Here is a 19445-nt window from a genome sequence, read left to right as displayed (position 1 = left end):
AAAAGAATACATATATAGATGTATGTATAACTGAATCACTTTGCTGTACATTTGAAACTAGCACAACATTGTAAATCAACTGTACTTCAATAAAAAATAAAAATAAAAAAGAGAGAAAAAAACTCTCTCAACCAGAGAAAAAAACATAAACAAACAAAATTGTTGTTAAGTGTGGACCAGTAAGAGAAGCACACAAATAGCTATAACAGGGAAAATAGAGGTAAGCACTTCATAAAGTGACAAACCAAGTACTATGGAGTTTAAAAGGAGGGAGAAGTCACATGTGCATGGAGGAATCAGGGTAAAGGGGCAATGTGTGATGCGATATAAAGTATGTGCAGGATATGGACCAGCAGAAATTGTGGGAAGGAGAAGAGGAGGACGTTTCAGGAAGAGGGAGGACATTTCAGCTTGAGCAAAAGAAAGGAAGAAAAGAACATGAAGTGTGTTCAGGGACCAGGTCATAGTGAATTCAGCTGGAGGGTGGGTAAACATGGGAGGAAAAGGAAGAGTGGGAATCTGTTGTGAATTTCTTGTATGCTGAGGTGAAGTCTTATTAAATATAAATGGAAGAGTCAATATTGTAGAGATGCCAATCCTCTCAAAATTGATCTATTTAATGTAATACCAATAAAAAAATCCCAAAAGGATTTTTGTAGAAAACTTAATAAAATGGTTCTGGAGTTTAGTTGGAAGCATAAACATGTGAGAAGAGTCAGGCAACAGAAAGCTACAATAATTAAAACAAATGCGTACATGTGTAGAAATAGGCAGACAGATCAATGTGACAAGTCTAGAAGTAAGCCCAAGCATATGTGGGAACTACATAATTGTCCAAGAGGACAATTCAAATCAGTGAGTTAAAAATTGTATTCAGATGAAATATTGTGAATGAATTTAAGTCACAAAAAGATATACTGTATGATTCCACTTATATAAGCTATCTGAAATACTCAAATTCATAGAAACAGAAAGTAGAATGGTGGTTACCAGGGCCTGGGGGAGGGGAAAAGGAGATGCTGTTTAATGGATATAGGGTTTTCATTTTTTAAGTTGAAAAAGTTCCAAAGATCTGTTTCACAACAATGCTCAATGTTAACACTACTGAACTGTACACTTAAAATAGTTAAGATGGTAAATTTTATGTTATGTGTATTTAACCACACACACAAAAATTTTTATGTGTGTGGTTAGATACATAACATCCAGCTAGCCATTTGGAAAAGATCCATACCACACTAGATTCTAGATAGATTAATGACAGCAATTGTGTGGACTTCCCCAGTGGCCCAGTGGTGAAGACTCCGCGCTTCCACTGCAGTGGGCACGGGTCCGATACCTGATCGGGGAACTAAGATCCCACATGCCGCACAGCATGGCCAAAAGAAAAAAGCAACTGTGAATATTTAAAGAAAAATTAACACCAATCCTCTTCCAACTCTTCCAAAAAATTGAAGGGGAGGGAATACTTCCAAACTCATTCTATGAGGCCAGCATTACCCTAATACCACAACAAGACAAAGATACCGTAATAAAAGAAAAGTACAGATCCCTTATGAACACTGATGTAAAAATCTTCAACAAAATACTAGCAAACTGAATTCAATAGTATATTAAAAAGATTATACACCATGACCAAGTGGGTCTATTCTTGGAATGCAAGGATGGTTTAACATACAAAAGTCAATCAAATAATACTCCACATTAACAGAATGAAGGGAAAAAAACGCATGATCTTCTCAATTGATGAGGAAAAAACATTTGACAAGGTTTAGCACAATTTCTTGATAAAAACATTTAACATACTAGGAATAGAAGCAAATTACCTCAACATAATAAGGGCTATATATGAAAAACCCACAGCTAATGTCATTTTCAGTGGTGAAAGACCAAAAGCTTTTTCTTTAAGATTAGCAGCAAGACAAGGATGCTTGCTTTTGCCACTTCTATTCAACATCATATTGGAAGTTCTAACTAGAACCATTAGGCAAGAAAAATAAATAAAAAGCATCCACATTGGAAAGAAAATATAAAATAATCTCTGTTCACAGATGACATGATCTTATACATTGAAAACCCTAAAGAATCCACAAAACACACATACACACACACAAACCCACAAAAAGACCTGTTAAGAACTAAAAAATTCAGCAGTTACAGGATGCAAAATCAACCCACGAAAATCAGTTGCATTTCTAGAGACTAACAATGAAGAATCCAAAAAGGAAATTTAGAAAAAAACTCCAGGGACTTCCCTGGTGGTCCAGTGGTTAAGAATCCGTCTTCCAATGCAGGGGACTTGGATTCGATCCCTGGTCGGGGAACTAAGATTCCACATGCCACGGGGCAACCAAGCCCACGCGCTGCAACTTCTGAGCCCGCGCACCCTGGAGCCCGCCCGCCACAACTAGAGAGAAGCCCAGTCAGGGCAATGAAGAGTTCGCTCTCCGCAACGAAAGATCCCGCGTGCCGCAACTAAGACCTAAGGCAGCCAAATAAATAAATTAATAAAAAAAAAATTTTTTTTAAACCCTCCATTTACAATAGTATCAAAGAGAATAAAATACTTATGAATAAACATAATGAAGGAGGCTCTATTTGTTTGCTAAGGCTGCCATAAAAAAATACCATTGACTAGGTGGCTTAAACAACAGAGATTTATTTTTTCACACTTCTGGAGGCTAGAAGCCCAAGATCAAGCTGTCAGCAGTTTTGGTTTCTTCTGAGGCCTCTTTCTTTTGCTCACAGATGGCGTTCTTGCTGTGTCCTTTCATGGTCCCTCTGTCTGTATTATCTGTGCCCTAATCTCCTCCCCTTATAAGGACACCAGTCACATTGGATTAGGGTCTACCCTAACAATTTGACTTGGTGTGGCCTTTTATTTTTATTTTTTTTAAATTTTTATTTTGTCTGCACCGCGTGGCTTGCGTGATCTTAGTTCCCCGACCAGGGATTGAACCCAGGGTCACGGCAGTGAAAGCACCGAGTCCTAACCACTGGACTGCCAGGGAATTCCCTGGCGTGGCCTTTTAAAATTCATTCAGTTTGGTACACAGTAAACTCTTTCAATATGAAGGCTTGTATCTTTCTCAGATTTAGGACATTTTCTTCCATTATTCTTTTATTCTCTCTGTTATCACCTTCTGGAAATCCTACTAAACAGAGTTGGAGCTTCCGGATATAGCTTCTAAATCTCTTTTATCTCATATTATCCAACTTTGCTTCCCCTCCAAACTGTCTTTTCCTGCATGAGCTTTCAGGATGTGGTTTTTTTGACAAGCCTGATTTTGTCTTCTTTTCAGGTTATTTTTATTATTTAGAATCTATTTTTAAATTATACAAATGTATATCGATTCATTATCATTGTAAAACACTTAATGCAGAAAAAAATTTAAACTCTCACACCCCACCTCTATCATTCCAACTCAGTTTCCCCAAAGTAACCACTGTTATCAGTTTAGGGTTTTTCCCTTCAGATCTTGTCCTATGGCTACATTTACATGTTTACATTTTCATATTGAAATATGTTTTGTTTTTGCTTTATATAAACGGTTTCAAACTGAAACTACTGTCTCACAATTTCCTTTTACCTTATTCTGTATCTTGGAGATTTTCCATGTCAGTAGATATTTATTTATTTTTAACACCTACATAGCATTTCATAATACAGATGTACCATAACTTATCTGCTCATTCCTGTACTGAGGAGTATTTACACTGTTCCTCTTTTTTTCTATTTTATAAATAATGTAACAATGAACATCTTTTTTTTTTTTTTTTTTAACAATGAACATCTTTATACTTACCTCAACCTCACTGTAAATATGTATTTCTCTGGGACATAACTTAAAAATGGAATTGCTGGTTTGAAGAATATGTACACATTTATTTATTTTTCAGTATACCCTTAGTACAAGATTCAAAAGGTACAAAGTCAATCATATTGAGAAGTAAGTCGGGCTTCCCTGGTGGCACAGTGGTTGAGAATCTGCCTGCCAATGCAGGGGACACAGGTTCGAGCCCTGGTCTGGGAGGATCCCACATGCCGCGGAGCAACGAGGCCCGTGAGCCACAACTACTGAGCCTGCGCGTCTGGAGCCTGTGCTCCACAACAAGAGAGGCCGCGACAGTGAGGCCCGCGCACCGCGATGAAGAGTGGCCCCCAATCGCCGCAACTAGAGAAAGCCCTCGCACAGAAAACAAAGACCCAACACAGCCAAAAATTAATTAATTTTTTTTTTTAAAAAAAAGAAAAGTAAGTCTCCTTCCAGCTCCTGTCTCCCAATCATCAGTTCTTCACTCCAGAAGCAATCACTGTTATCAGTTTCTTCCTTTCACGGATAGTCTAAAATTGTTCATTTTAGATGTTAATATATATTGCCACATGATCCTTCAAAAAAGGCAATTTATTTTTTCTGTTCCCCTCATCCAAAGGTGAAGTCTATTTCCCCACTCCTTGCATTGGGTTGCCCTAGGCCTTAAGAACTATTATATCAATAGCTTACTTTCTCACTCTCTTGGAATGTTGCTGCCAAGTGAATAAACCCAGTCTATTCTACTGGAGGGTGAGAAACAATGTGAAGTAGAGATAAATACTCCAGATTAGGTTCCCTAGACCAGGGTTGGCAAACACTTTCTGTAAAGGACCATATAGTATGTATTTTTAGATTTGCATGCTATACGGTCTCTGTTGCAACTATTCAACTCTGCTGTTGTATTGTGAAAGCAGCCATAAAACAATATATGAATAATAAGGTGGGAACAGACTTGGCCCACCTGCAGTTCTTTGCTGACCCTTACCCTAAACCAACCAGCCTGCCAACTGCCAGGCATGTGAGTAAGGTCATCCTAGACCATCCAAACCCCAGCACAACCCCCAGAAAATTGCAGACATCAGCTGAACCAGCCCAGACCAGAATAACTGTCCAGCACAGAACTGTAATAATGTCTGATGTTTAAAACCATTAAGTAGCGCCCAGCTAGCTCAGTCAGTAGAGCATGAGACTCTTAAAACCATTAAGTTTTAGGGTGGTTTGTTACACAGCAAAAGTTAACCAACACACTAACCCATACACTTTGCCATTATTGGATACTATTAATATTTTTATTTTTATTAATCTGATATATTAAAAATGATATATTATAGTTATTTTACTATGCCTTTCTATGGTTATGAATGCATTTGAGCATTTTTTCATATATGTTCATTGATCAACTATATATGCTCTTTTATGAATTTCCTTCATATCCAGTGCTCATTTTAACACTGAATTATTTTCTTGTTGATTTGTCATTTTCCGAGAATATATCTTGGATTTTAACACTTTGCTATATTTATTGCAAATATTTTCTCCCTGTTTGTTGTCTATTATTGTAGCATTTTTTATTATATTGAAGTTTTAAATTTTTATATAATCAAATTTAGCAAATATTTCCTTTATGGTTTTTGAGTTTTGTGTCTTCAGAAGGCCCTCCCTATTCTAAGCTTATAAAAGCATTCTCCTATATTCTTCTAACACTTCTATAGTTGATTTCATTGGTTTTTAATAAGTGTTCTGTTTATTATCCATATAAGATTTATTTTATATGTGATGTCATCTTAATTTTTTTCCAAGGGGGAAACATAATTACTAGCTATCCTTGCACACTTTGTTTTCCAGATAAATTTTAAAATCATCTGCATTTCTACATAAAAATCTCTTGGCATTTTAGTTGTTATTTCTATTTGTTTCCATTTTTTCAGAATGTCTTCCAATTTTCTGGTCTGTCAATGGCACTATTTCTGGGTTTTCAGTCCTATTTGGAATTTATATTTTTATTTTTTAAATTAATGTCTTCTGTTTTGTGGGACCTGGAACAGGAGGGAATGTAGTCAGATGTACATTCAGATCCAGCTCTTCCACCAGCTATTACATTTTGAAATTTACTTTTCAGATTCTTGAAAGAATTCAGCATTATTTATAATAATGAAAAATATGGTGTCCTAAGTGTAAACATCACTTGAGTAGCTCTCAGTTATATAAATGTAGGCTGAGAAATAGTCATTTTTCTGAGATTAAGGCGTAGCTTTTGTGACTTAATTAAGGGAGCCATTAGAACTCTGATATATTAACTTGGTCCTTAAGCAGGAGCTGGATGAATTTACATAAGGAGGCCAGCATCTTCTGGGCTAGAAGGAACTGATACTCGATCATTGCTCCCTGAGACATGAAGCCAGAGAGACCTGTGGATGTTGACTGCCTGGCCCTGGCCAGAACAGTAGCAGGGAAGAGCAACATGGTCTTTGAAATAATTAACTTCAGTAAAGTGGGAATCCAGGCCCTCAAGAGTTGAGTTCAGCACAATAGGTGGCTGATGCTAAAAGCAGCTCTGGTAGGAGCTATGCAACATATTAGAATTAGCAGCATTACTTGCTGAATGTGCAGTATCAATTTCCTACTACAAAGAGGCAGCAAGAAGCAAAGTTTGTAACTGACTAATTGGACACCTATACTGTCCTTGCTGAGTGTGGAAACTGGACAGACTTCTACCAGATTAAATCCTTGGGTATTTGACAGTACGTCAGAGATATAAGCCCTAAGAGGCAGATGTTGAATATCTTATTAATCTATTTTGTGGAGTCTCTAGACAATTTCATTTTATGTAAAAAAAAATTTTTTTTTAAGGAGATGTATTTATCATTATACCACAGTTTTGGGAGCAGGCCAACCTATGTCCACCCAGAGGGAAATGAGTTTAAAAAATCTGTGGCACATCCATGCAATGGAATACTATGCACTTATTACAAAGAATGCTATAGAACTATATTAACTGAAGTAGGAGAACCCCCAAGACTTGCATTTTATGTGTGTGTGTGTGTGTGTATATATATATATATATATATATATATATATATATATATATATATATGTATATATATAAAATGCTATTACTACAAAAATTATTTAGTTATATATCCTTATGAATATATACAGGTCTAGAAGTAAGGTTATCAAACGTTGATGGTGATTGACTCTAGGGGGTGAGAGTTTAGATAATTTTTGCTTTCTTTTTCATATTTTCCTATATTATTTAAATTTCTTACAAATTTTCTATAATGAACATGCTTTATCTTTATGAAATAATTTTCTAAAAATGGAAACTGACCACAGAAGTCATCAAGAATAATAATAATAATAGCTTACTATGAGCCAGAAACTACACTAAGTGTTTTACATGCATTATCTGATTTACTTCTCACAGCAACCCTACGAGAGAGATTTGCATATTGAACAAAGCAAGGCTTGAATAGTTTAAGTAAATTGCCCATAATCAAAGGGTTAGAAAGTGGTGGGAGCAGGATTAAAGCCCAAATTCCCTGGCTGCTATGGTCTCTCTGATTTGACCCACAGAGGAAATGGAGCTGTTTGGAGCTAACAGAGAAATTCACCAGCATTTTACATACAATCCACTTTCAACTTTACCAGCCTTAACTTCAAGGCCATTTTCTCTTTTTACCTTTCCAGAAGTAAGCACTAAATACTGTAAAAATAAAAAGACACTACCAATTAAAGACATAAAACTTTCTGTAGTATTCTGTTACATTGGGGGACCCAGTGAACCATGCCTTCCAGTACTGGAAGGTACCCTGGCATAGGCCTCTACTCTTGAATTTGGGCTGGCCCTTTGACTTGCTTTAACCAACAGAACATGGTGAAAGCACCAGTCCTGAGGCTAAGCCTTAAGAAGGCCTACCAACTTCCACTTTTGTCTTTTTGGGAGTCCTAATCCAACATGTAAGAAATATGGCTTCTCTGCTGAAGAATTATGTAGAAAGGTCACATGGAGAGGGAGAGAATTTGAGACAATACGAAGAGAGAGGCTCAGTCATTCCCGCGGAACCAGCCCCCAGCTGATGCTACGACCTACAGCAAGGCTAGCAGAATGGCCGGGCTAATCCCAGCCCGGATTTCACAGTGAGCAAATAATATGGTTGTTGTTTTAAGCTATACATTTGGGGTGGTGGTTAAACAACAGATAATTAAAACACCTCCTCACCTCTTCTGGAGTGACAACTGGTACACTCAGTTCTGCATAAAGCTGAAGTCTCTACCCCTATCTCTCAACTGTATTACAACAGTTTGCCAGAATCTTTCACATTAATTGCTAGGACATAGGGAAGCTTTTTTTTAAAGGAAAGAGGTACTAGGTAGGGGTCCAGAGGTTCAGCCTTTAGCCCTAGTTTTGTTACTAATTGTATGCCTTTTGAAAGTCATTTACCTTTTGGTCTCAATTGTACAACGGGGAGACTAATGCTCACACTACTTACCAGAGGAGGGTAAAAATTAGTATAACCGAGTTGAGAAGAAAAATGGAAAGCATTTAACATTGCTTCCAGCTCAAGAGGCAGGTGAGGAAATACGTGGATTTGATGTCATCTGGATGTAAGATCTTGAACAAACGACTTCATATTTCTGATCCCCAGTTCTTTCTCTGTAAATGAGACTACCCTGCCTCACCTCACAGGTTCATCTGTGATGATCAAGTGAGACATCGCACGAGGAGAGACCTGTTGCAGAATAAACGGTAATTGCCGCCGTGTAATCCAAAAACACCCCTCCCCCCCTTCCCCGCGCAGCCATCCTTATATTCTTCGCCCAACCCCAGAGAATGTGATTTAGTAAATCTGGAGTGGGGCACAGAAGGCTACATATTTTTTTTAATCTACATTTTTAAAAAACAATATCCCTAGCAGATTTTAAACCAGGCGTCCTACCCTAAAGGACTCTGCTTGCTACCACGCCCCCTCCCTCTGACAGAAGGAGCCGCCAAGTCCAGGTCTCGCGACAGTTTCTTCTTTCTTCAGAATCTGCCGCAGGTCGCGCGAGAATGGCTCGTCCAATCACGAGGCTGAATGGAGGCCCAAGATGGCGGCGCACTGGGAGCGTAACGTTTGCGTTTCTAGGATCTTCAAGCTGCTGGTGGCTTAAGACTCTGGGGTTGTAGAGGCCCACACTAGACTAGTCGTCTGGAAGGAACTTAAACCTCAGAGGTGAGTCACTTAATATCTTTCACGCGGGTTGCGAGTTCACTTAACCTGTGTATCACCTAGGTTCCACATTCTCCTGTTCTGGGCCTGTGAGGTGCTGGCTTCGGGGTCTAGGGAGAGAGACCAGATGGTGTGTGTGTACATGTGCGTGCGCGTGCGGGGGTATATGTGTGTTGGGGTGGGTAGGAGGAATTGGCAAATAGAGTGGCGACTAGTACTGCAGTAGGAAAGACCGGCGGGGCGGAGGAGGTTTAGAGAGATCCAAAACTGAGGCGGGAAGATAGTCTGAGTGGGTAATATGAGGACGTGGAAGGAGTGGAAGAGATGGAGAACTAGCAGTGGCCGAACTAGTGGAAAAAGCCGGATTTATGAGGGAAGGAGACGAGAGTAAACGGAGATTAGGATTGAAGTGGTAGGGATCTGTGCAGAAGGAATTCAAAGTTCTGAAAGCGGAATTTAGATTATTTTACAGACTTATGTATTAAGACACATGGTAGTTGAAGAGGATTATTAAGGGTCAGGAGAAACCAAGGAAGCAGAAGCGTGGAGATGGGAAAGATCAAAGAAAGTCGAAGCGGAAGCTTAAGTGAAGATCTACTACTTTGGCTCTCTGGACTGACTCGGGTAACCGGAAGAAAAAGGTCCAGCCCTAGGCCTGAGCCTTTTAGAGACTTAAGAGGAGGACTGCTTATCAAGAATGAGGTGCTGTGTTTCAATGTCCTGGACAGTGTAAAGAGTTCCATCGTGCTTTCAATCAAAAAACACTTATTGCGTGCCTGCTCTCCAGGCCCTACTTTAGGCTCTGCGATATCGCAGTGAATAATAAGATAGACAAAATATTTTCCCTCATGAAGCTTACTGGCAGGGCAGATTTTAAAAAAATAAGTAAAATATATGGAATGTCAGATGGGTAAGTTTTATGTGGAAGACTGAAGCTACTAAGAGAGACGAGGAGTGTGTTCACTCACTGCTTATTTAAATGGAGGTACTCAGGAAAGGCATCAATGAGGAAGTGACATTTGATCAAAGACCTGAATAAGGTGTGAGGGTACCTTGTATGTATGTATTTCTGAGGGAATAACAGTTTATGCAGACCAAACAGCAAGTACAAAAGCCGTGAGATAGGAGTGTGCCAGACTTGCTAGAGAAACAGCAACGAGGCCAGTGTGGCTAGAGCAGAATGAGCCAGGAAGAGAAAAGTAGGTTAGGTTAGAGAGAAGTGAGGAGTGACAATGCTGATGCCAGGTAAGAGCTGACACTCAGTTAAACTCTGAGGAATGGGATAGATTTAGCTAAGAACCCATCGCCTGTATTGGGAGCTTGGTTAGCAGAGAAGTGGCTTTATTGACTCATTGTGCATCTGTTCTGACCAGAAGGGTTGAATAATGAAGGAAATGAATCTATCATATTTGTAATTTAATTTGTCCATGTGTGTTCAGAGTGTTACGTGTGTGCACTGACATCAGGGTACACGCATGACACTCTGAACAGGGAGGAGAAAGTGGCAACAAATGAGTTTGGAGGGGTAGATTATGTGTGCCTTGTTAATTATTTTGGACTTTATCAGCCTAAAAGCTTTAGGAAGGCACTGAAGGGATTTACCACGGAATGTTCAGTTTTGTATTGGGGCGGGAGGAGGGGGATGTTGTTGCTGGGGTGAAGTGGATTGCTGGGGCAGGAGTGGTTAGAGAGGGCTTCCCTGGTGGCGCAGTGGTTAAGAATCCACCTGCCAATGCAGGGGACACGGGTTCGAGCCCTGGTCCGGGAAGATCCCACGTGCCGCGGAGCAACTAAGCCCATGCGCCACAACCGTCGAGCCTGTGCTCTAGAGCCTGTGAGCCACAACTACTGAAGCCCGTGTGCCTAGAGCCCGAGCTCTGCAACAGGAGAAGCCACCGCAATGAGAAGCCCGTGCACCGCAGCGAAGAGTGGCCTCCGCTCACCGCAACTAGAGAAACCCCACGTGCAGCAACAAAGACCCAACGCAGCCAAAAAAAAGAGTGGTTAGAGAGACATCAGTTAGAGGCTATTGTAGTCATCCAAGAAGAAGATGATTATGGTCTGTGGCCTAAAGATATGGAGTTGTGAAGGGCGGAAAATGGATAGGGTCAAGAAATAATTAGGAGATGGAGAATAATCAGGACATGGTGTGTTTGGAATGAGGGAGGCAGGGTGGAAAACGTGCTAAAGATTTCTCGCTTTTGTGCCACAAGGAAGATAGTGGTATCATTCAGCAAAATAGGGAAAATTAGAAGAGGACCAGTTTGGGGTGGGTAGAAATGATTTAATTTTGGACATGTTGTGCATGAAGTACTTTGGAGCCTTTCAAGTGAGTAGTCTCGTGGGCAGTTAGATGCATGATTTGGAACATCTCGACAATTCTTTTCTGAACATGGTTATTAAACTTCCAGTGTGGAAAGCTGTCAAAAACCTTCTGAGTATTAACAGATTTATTACCATGTAAAGTTACATCTCTAACAAAGCCTGCAAAGGAACGGTACTTACTGCTAAGAGACTTTACAATAGCGGATATGACTGAACTGGGGAGATTAGGGAAGGAAAGACCTTCCTGAAGAAGAAATGCTTGAACTGTGGTAGTAAGGATGAGTAGGAATTCATCAGGTGAAGAGGGGGAGGAAAGAACATTATAGACAAAAGGAGTAACCTGGGTAAAGACCCTATTGCCAGAGTGGAGGGAAAGAAAGAAGAGCAATGGGTGAGACTTAAGCTGATGGTGAAAAAATAGGTAAGGCCACACCATGCTGGGTCTTATATGTGTGCTGAAGTAATGAAGTGTGGGCTCATGGAGGCCAAATAAGAGGCTGTATGGGCTTCCCTGGTGGCGCAGTGGTTAAGAATCCACCTGCCAATGCAGGACCACTGTAAAAACTAACCTCTGACTATAATATTCTTGGCTGTAGATTATGTTGCCTTCTGCCACTTTGATGCATTTAAAGGAGTAGTTTCCAATTTTCTTCCCTTGGTTTAAAAGAAAAAGATTCATCATATGTTGCATACATTTTAAAAAATTGTGGTAAAATACACATAACATAAAATTTACAGTTTTAACCATTTTTAAGTATACCATTCAGTGGCTTTAGGTATATTCACAGTGTTGTGCAACCATCACTACTGTCCATTTCTAGAAGTTTTTCATCATCCTAAACAGAAGCCATGTACCATTAAACAGTAATTCACCATTCCACCCTCCTCCCAACCCCTAACTTCTAGTTTACTCTCTGTCTGTATGAATTTGCCTATTGTTGGCACTTCATATAAGTGGAATAATATAGTATTTGTGCTTTAGTGTGTGGCTTATTTCCCTTAGCATAATGTTTTTAAGGTTCATAAATGTTGTAGCATGTGTCAGAATTTCATCCCTTTTTAGGGCTGAATAATATTCCATTGTATGTATATCCCACATTTTGTTTATTTATCTGCTTGTGGACACTTGGGGTTGCTTCCACCTTTTGACTATTGTGAATAATGCTGCTGTGAACATTGTAAGTATCTGTTCGAATCTCTGCTTTCAGTTCTTTTGGATCTATACCTAGGAGTGGAATTGCTGGGTCATATGGTAATGTTTAACTTTTTAAAGAACCACCAAACTTTTCCACAGTAGTCATACCATCTTCGTTCCCACCTGCAATGCCTGAGGGCTCCAGTTTCTTTACATACTCGCCAATACTTGTTATTTTCTTTCTTTCTTTCTTTCTTTCTTTCTTTCTTTCTTTCTTTTTTTTTTTTTTTTTAAATAATTGCCATCCTAATGGGTATGAAGTGATATCTTATTGTGGTTTTGACTTGCATTTCCGTAATGACTAATGATGTTGAGCATCTTTTCATGTGCTTATTTGTTGTTGCACATTTTCAAAATATAACTTCTTTTTTCTCACTTGGTTGGCAAAGATGTATTGGCTGTAACTGTTGACTTGGCAACCACAGCTTTTCCTGTTGACTTTTTTTAACTAAATGTGCGATTCCCCCCCCCCACCCTTTTTTTCTTTTTAAAGATGGCTCTGAGTAAATCAATGCATGCAAGAAATAGATACAAGGACAAACCTCCTGACTTTGCATATCTGGCTTCCAAATATCCAGATTTTCAGCAGCATGTTCAGATAAATCTGAATGGAAGAGTGAGGTAGGTAACAGATGAAGAATTCTTGATACAGTATTATTCTAGTGTCATTTGAATGGACACAGCATAGTGGAAAGCATACTGGACTGATAGTAGACCTGAATACTAATTCTAGACATTTCCTTAAACTTCTCCTCTGACCTTGGACAAATCACTTAACTTCTCTTGGTTTTAGCGTTTTAACCTATAAAATCAGAAGATTGGACCAAATGCTTTTAAGTTTCCTTCTGGCTAAAAAAAACAAAAAACAAAAAAAAATTTCTTGATGTCCAAATTATTGCTTACCTAACAGAGATCCCAGAGTGCCTGCAGAAACCTTAGGATTGTACTCTAAAACTTGGTGACTGGTGAGGGTCTAAAGTCCTTATTTTAAGTGTGTGTTTATTTTGATGTGAGGTAGGAAAATAATAACCAGGATATAAAAACTGATTTAACTTCATTATTACTTAGAATGTCACTAAATTTGAGTTTAAAAGTTAATTATTAAAAATTAAGAAAATAATAGTATGACGCTTCAGGAAATGGCAAGGATTATGATAGTGGTATGGTAATAACGGATGTTTGTGTTATACCCTTGAGAAGGGGATCTTTGACTGCCATCCTAAACTCTATGTGAGTTACAGAGGGGATGGGAAATTTCAAGCCTGCCTGGGGAAAATGTGGGTGATTCACCTGTGGGGAGGAGGAAGAGCAGGATTTGTGGAGCAGTGGGAAGGTCGGGAATAATAGGGTCAGAGGGCTTGAGGCATTTTGTTGACCTCATCCTTCCTCCTGGCAGACTTCTTGTAGAACTGGAGGCCCTAGGCCAGGACTTAACCTGGGGGCCAAGGTACCTTAGAAATCCTAAAACTTAAAAAATATATATATAATGCATATTTATTTACATTCATTTTTCTGGGAGATAATCCTTGGTTTTCACCAGATTCTCAGAGAGATTTGTGACCCCCACCAATACACAAAGGTTAAGTCAAATGCCCTAGAACTGTGATTTCCAAGCTTTATTGTCTATTCCACTCAGTAAAAAGTTGAGCACAGCTCCATGTATGAATGCTTGTATTACTTACCATGTTACTATATTAAACACATTAGAAAACATACTTCAAACTGGAAATTAAAAATATATTTAAATAAGAGTTCTAATATTTTCTTTGCATACTCTAAAGATTCATCTTTGGCACCTTACTTTGGAGATCACCCCAGAGATACTGAATTGGTGTTTCACTTTGTTTAGATCATCTCTACCATTTTTCTTAAACCTTTGTTTCATAGTTATGTATGTGGATGTTATTTATCCTGGTAGCTTTAGAGCAGATACAGTTTTGTTATTCTTTGTTTCCTCTCTACACTTATTTTTGTACTTAATTATTTAACAAATATCTGTTGATTAACCATTTTGCTCTAAGTTCTGGGAGAGCCATAATAAACAAGAAAGACTTAGTCACTGCCATATTTGGAGTAAACACACTAGTGGAGGAAGTGGACAAATAAACAAGCAGTTAGCCTTTCAGTGTGGCAGAACCTGTGGAGTATACAGTGGAATCGCACAGAAGGAAGACCTGACCCCAGCTTTGGGATTTAGAGAATGATTTGAAACAGATACGGTGTCTTAGCTGTGTTCTGAAGAATGAGTCTGAGTTAGCCAGGTAGAAAGAAGAATGTTACAGGCAGAGGGAGTAGCGTGTGCAAAGAGCACGGAGTAGTGGGGGACTGGAAAAGTTGAGCGTGCCTCGGGTGTGGTGGACAAATGACAGAAGGTGAGGCTGGGAGGATGATGCTTGCAGTACTTGATAAGGGCCAGTGAGGAGTTTGGAATTTATCTTAGGGACATGTGCAGAGAGTTCTTGTGTCTTCAGAATTACTCATCCCCAGCCTTATGCACTAAAGTTTTAAAGCAGGGAAATAACATTCAGAATTGTGTTTAGACAGGTGACAGGTGTATTCTAGGAGCATTGTAGAAGATGGATTGCAGGGAGAATTAAGACTGAAAGTATAGGCAAGTAAGTAGGAAATGGTTTTAGTAATCTACATTAGACATATTGGTGGCCTAACTAGGTAGAGGGAGGAGGGATAGAGATCACTGGATGAATTTGAGAGAAATTCATGAATATAATTAGCAGGACACAGTAGAAATTAAGTATGAACCAAGTATGGTGCTTGGTATTCCAACTTAGCAAGAGATTAGGTGGTAGTGCCATTTACTGCAGCAAGGAACAAGGGGGAATGAGCTGGTTGGGGGAGAGATGATATATTTTCAGTTTGGGGCATACTGAATCTGAGAAGTCTATGTGCAATTGAAAATGGAAGTCAGAAGAGAAGGACACAGCGGTGGTGTGGGAGTGGTATTAGTGAAGGCCTTGAGTCTTTGAACTGAATACTGAAGGATGAATAGAAGGGGGAAAAGAGTTCCAAGTATAGAGAACAGAATTTTTTGAAAGGCCTGGTAAGTTTGCAGAACTGCATGTAGATGGGGATGAAGTGGATATAGAATAACAGCTTAGGGAATAGTAGGAGATGAGACTGAAAGGAAAGCAAAGAACAGGTCACAAAGAGCCTTTCATAGCTCTTAGCTCATGCAAAGTAGAATGGACTTGATTGCTCAGACTTTGAGGAACCAGAGGAAGATTTTTAGGATGGTTAGGATTTTTAAGATGGCTTAAGATTTATATTTTTTAAGAAAAATCACTCAGAGCAGACCAAACAGATCTGTTATCACAACATATCTGAATGGCTTAAGGGTGTCTGACAAGTAATAGACATTCAATAAATATTTGTCAAATGCATGAGAATAATTCTTCTATAAAATCTAACTGTATGCCATTTACAGATGGCATACCTAAAACAAAATTGCAGATAAATAAAAAATAAAGGGATGGGCAAAAATATACTAAACAAATGAGAGTTCCCTCCAAATTAAAAAAAAAGTAAGATAGAAGGCAAAAAAAGCCTCAAATTAGAAAAAGAAGACTAGTTTGTATTGACAAAAGAAATAACGTTAAATGAAGACTTAAAAAAAGACTTTTAGCATGTTGAAAAATGTAACATAAGAAATATCTTTTAAAAAGTGATATAATTCAGAGACATTTTTTCTTTGTCTTTCCAACCAAGTAGAGAAAAATAAACAGAACAATGGCCTTAGGGACTTTCAGAGGATCAGTGAATGCTTCAAAGACAATTAGGTAAATATACTCTTTGTGTATGTTCTTTTTCTTGGGGAGATAGGGTTTAAAGCTTTAACCTATAATTTGAACTTCAGTTTTAAAAGAGTAGTTGACCCAAAAAAGGTTAAGTACTGCTGATAAAGAGCCTAAATAATATAATCAGTGAGTTTGATTTAGTGATATATTTTGAACTTTTAATCTATAAATATGAATGCACATTCTTTTTTTTTAAATTGATACTGCATTCCTTTATTTTAGTATTTTCTTTATTTTTTGGCTGCTACGCAGCATGTGGGATCTTAGTTTCGCAACCAGGGATCAAATCTGCGCCCCCTGCATTTGAAGCGCAGAGTCTTAACCACTGGACCTCCAGGGAAGTCCCACACATTCTTTTTAAATAGCTTGCACAGGCTTATAACACTAAGAAGTGACTGCGTTGGAACTCTCTCTGGCTCAGTCTATTGCTTCCCTTATTTATTTAGAGTTAATAAGATTAGAAGGAAAAAGAATTACAATTTTACAGATAGCTTGATTATTGTCTACCTGAAAAAACATTTGAGAATCACCTAAAAATATTCAAATGATTGCTGAATAAAACATACATATAAATATTTTTAAATGTATATAAATAAATAGAAAATTGATAGGTTTCCAGATACTAGTTGGAAAATATAGTTGCAATAAAAGATCCCATCCACAATAACAAAGAGGAATAGGCAGAAACTTGGCAAAGAAATATGTTAAGATCTATGTGGATAAAGCAACAGAATTACCCTCAGGGGTCTAGGGGAGACAATGAATCTAGGGACACCGTGTGTTTCTGGATGGGGAGGCTCAGTATAGTTAATATGTCGATTCTTCCCCAAATCAAAATCCTTCTAAGGTTTTTGGGAGAGAAAGCGACATAATGTTTCTTCTGTTCAAAGAAAAGATACTCAAAACAAATGTTATAAGTGGGTGATGGCAAGGTGAAGGGGTGTAAACTTTCCCAGATGGGTATTTAAATATATTGTGAAGTTTGAGTAATTAAAACATTAGCCCAGTAGTGCCACAAGAATGGGCCATCAGTTGTCTGGCACAAAGTGGCATTCAAGTCTCAACAGCATGTGCACACTAAATAGGGTGATTCCAGCCTGCATTCTACTCAGTAGTATACCTCCCAGAGGGAGTGTAGAGTGGACAGGGTGAATCTTCCTTTCTTGATCAGTCTTGACTCCTGTGTGTTTCTCATAATGTGAATATCTTACAGTGCTATGAATGATTAAAGAGCTTTTGCAATGTTCTCCTGGATTTTCACTTTATATGCTTACTTTGGAAGCTGACTCCTAAGTAAGATACCACCCCACCGTGTAGAGACTGTAACATAGAATAAGGACATTTCAGGTTGTTAAGGGTGGAGGCAGACAGCAATGGATTTTTAATAGATGTGTTGGAACAGCTGTGGGGAAAGTGCATTAGATTCCCTTTCCTATATATTATGCAAAATAAATTCCTGATGGTTTGATGATTTCAGTATATTTATTCTATTGAAGTACTAGAAAAAAATATATAGGTGGACTGTTTAACTTTCGGTGTAGGGATGGTCTTTCTGAGTAAACTCCAAGGGTAGAATTCATAAAGGAAATTTTATGGATTCAACTACATAAGAAGTAAAAACTTTTACATATCAGGAAATAGTAAAAGGTGACAACACAGTATAAATATTTAGCTCCCTTAATATAAAGAACTCTTAGAAGACAAGAAAAAGGAAGAAAACCTTAATATATAGGTTAAAGATAAAAACAGGCAATTTACAAAAGAAGAAAGACAAATGGACCAAATTAGCAAAGAAAAAATATACAGTATCCATCAATGGCAAAAATGTAGTCAAATAAGCATAGTGATAAAATGCTGGTAGAGTTGCAGCTTTGAAAGTTCTAAAAGCATACTTAAATGAAATAATGTATGTTTGAGGATGTTTATCCCAAGGCTGTTTATAACAAGGAAAATTGGAAATAATTTAAATTTCCAAAATTGTGGGTTCTTACAGTGCAGTTCCATACGGTGGAATACCACGTAGCCTATGGAATGGGTGTTGCAGATTATAAAACATCATCATTTTGTTTCAGACTGAAGCCAAAGTATCTGTGCTGATATGCTGTGCATAGAAAAGGACTAAAAGTTACGAACTTGATGTTCAAAGTGGTGGTTTTGTGATAGGCAAAAGTAATTTTAAAGTTTCTTGCAAGGAAAAGCAAATTTGTCTGTGAAGGGATGGCAAGAGGATGAGGCAAGCTTGAGGAGAGCTCCTCTTCTTTAATAATGGAGCAGTATGAGCTTACCTATGGTTGGTAGTACAGCATATTTAGAAGGGATCTATGATAGAGGAAGAAGAGAAGATATGTACTTTTGTTTTAATGTAAACAGCCTACCTGCTCCTGGACATCATCCTCCTTGCTGCTTACTTAAGTCAGAGTTGTTGATGATTATATGCATCAGTAGAATGTTCTTTATTTTTATAGTGGCTTTTTATTTAACTCAAGAAGATATATGAAAAAGAATGGCCAAAACGTAAACCCAGGTAATGATGGAAAAGGAATACCAGGAAGAACATTAGACCTGAGATGGATTGAAGTGTCATTTATTTGCTCAGCCCTTAAGTGTTCTCTTAGGGGACGCAGGGTGTGATATGGAAAGAGGGGCACTTCTGAGTGAGTCATCCAAAGGACCAGTCTTGAGAGTGCCACTTACCAGCTGTGAGGTTTTAGATAATTTTCTTAGCTTTACTGAGACTGAATTTCCTCATCTAAAAAGGAGGGATAAAAGGACATACTTTGGATGGTTGTCATAAAGGTTAGCAATGATGTGTGCAAAGTGACTGACACATTGTAGACACTTAGTAAAGGATAGATATTGTTGTTAAGCCTGGTACACTTGATAAGGTACTGAGGATTGCTGGTGTCATCTCTCTCTCTCCCTCTCTCTTTTCTCTCTCTTCCCTGCGTCCGTCACTGCTTTGTTGTAATCATATCTGACCGTTTCAATTAAATTTTAGTTTGTGCTTTTTCACAGAAACCAGGAACCTATGTTCCCCATGGGAACATCCTGCAATTTACTTGAGCCCTGTCAGTTGAGTTTGAAT

The 19445-nt window shown here is 38.5% G+C and overlaps 1 protein-coding gene across 1 annotated transcript in view; it reads left to right on the top strand.

Moving 5' to 3' along the window:
• The first annotated feature begins 8901 nt into the window (after positions 1-8901).
• METTL16 (methyltransferase 16, RNA N6-adenosine) overlaps positions 8902-19445 on the top strand; it is a 57726-nt gene continuing 47182 nt past the window's right edge. The window contains exons 1-2 of the mRNA XM_068530813.1: positions 8902-9031; positions 13042-13169. Of these exons, the coding sequence (XP_068386914.1) occupies positions 13042-13169 (128 nt within the window). The 5' untranslated portion in view covers positions 8902-9031. The remainder of the gene's footprint in view (positions 9032-13041; positions 13170-19445) is intronic.

The sequence above is a fragment of the Eschrichtius robustus genome, chromosome 20 (assembly GCF_028021215.1).
Source record: "Eschrichtius robustus isolate mEscRob2 chromosome 20, mEscRob2.pri, whole genome shotgun sequence".
In the NCBI taxonomy this organism is placed as follows: domain Eukaryota; kingdom Metazoa; phylum Chordata; class Mammalia; order Artiodactyla; family Eschrichtiidae; genus Eschrichtius; species Eschrichtius robustus.
This window is presented reverse-complemented; position numbering and strand designations above follow the sequence as displayed.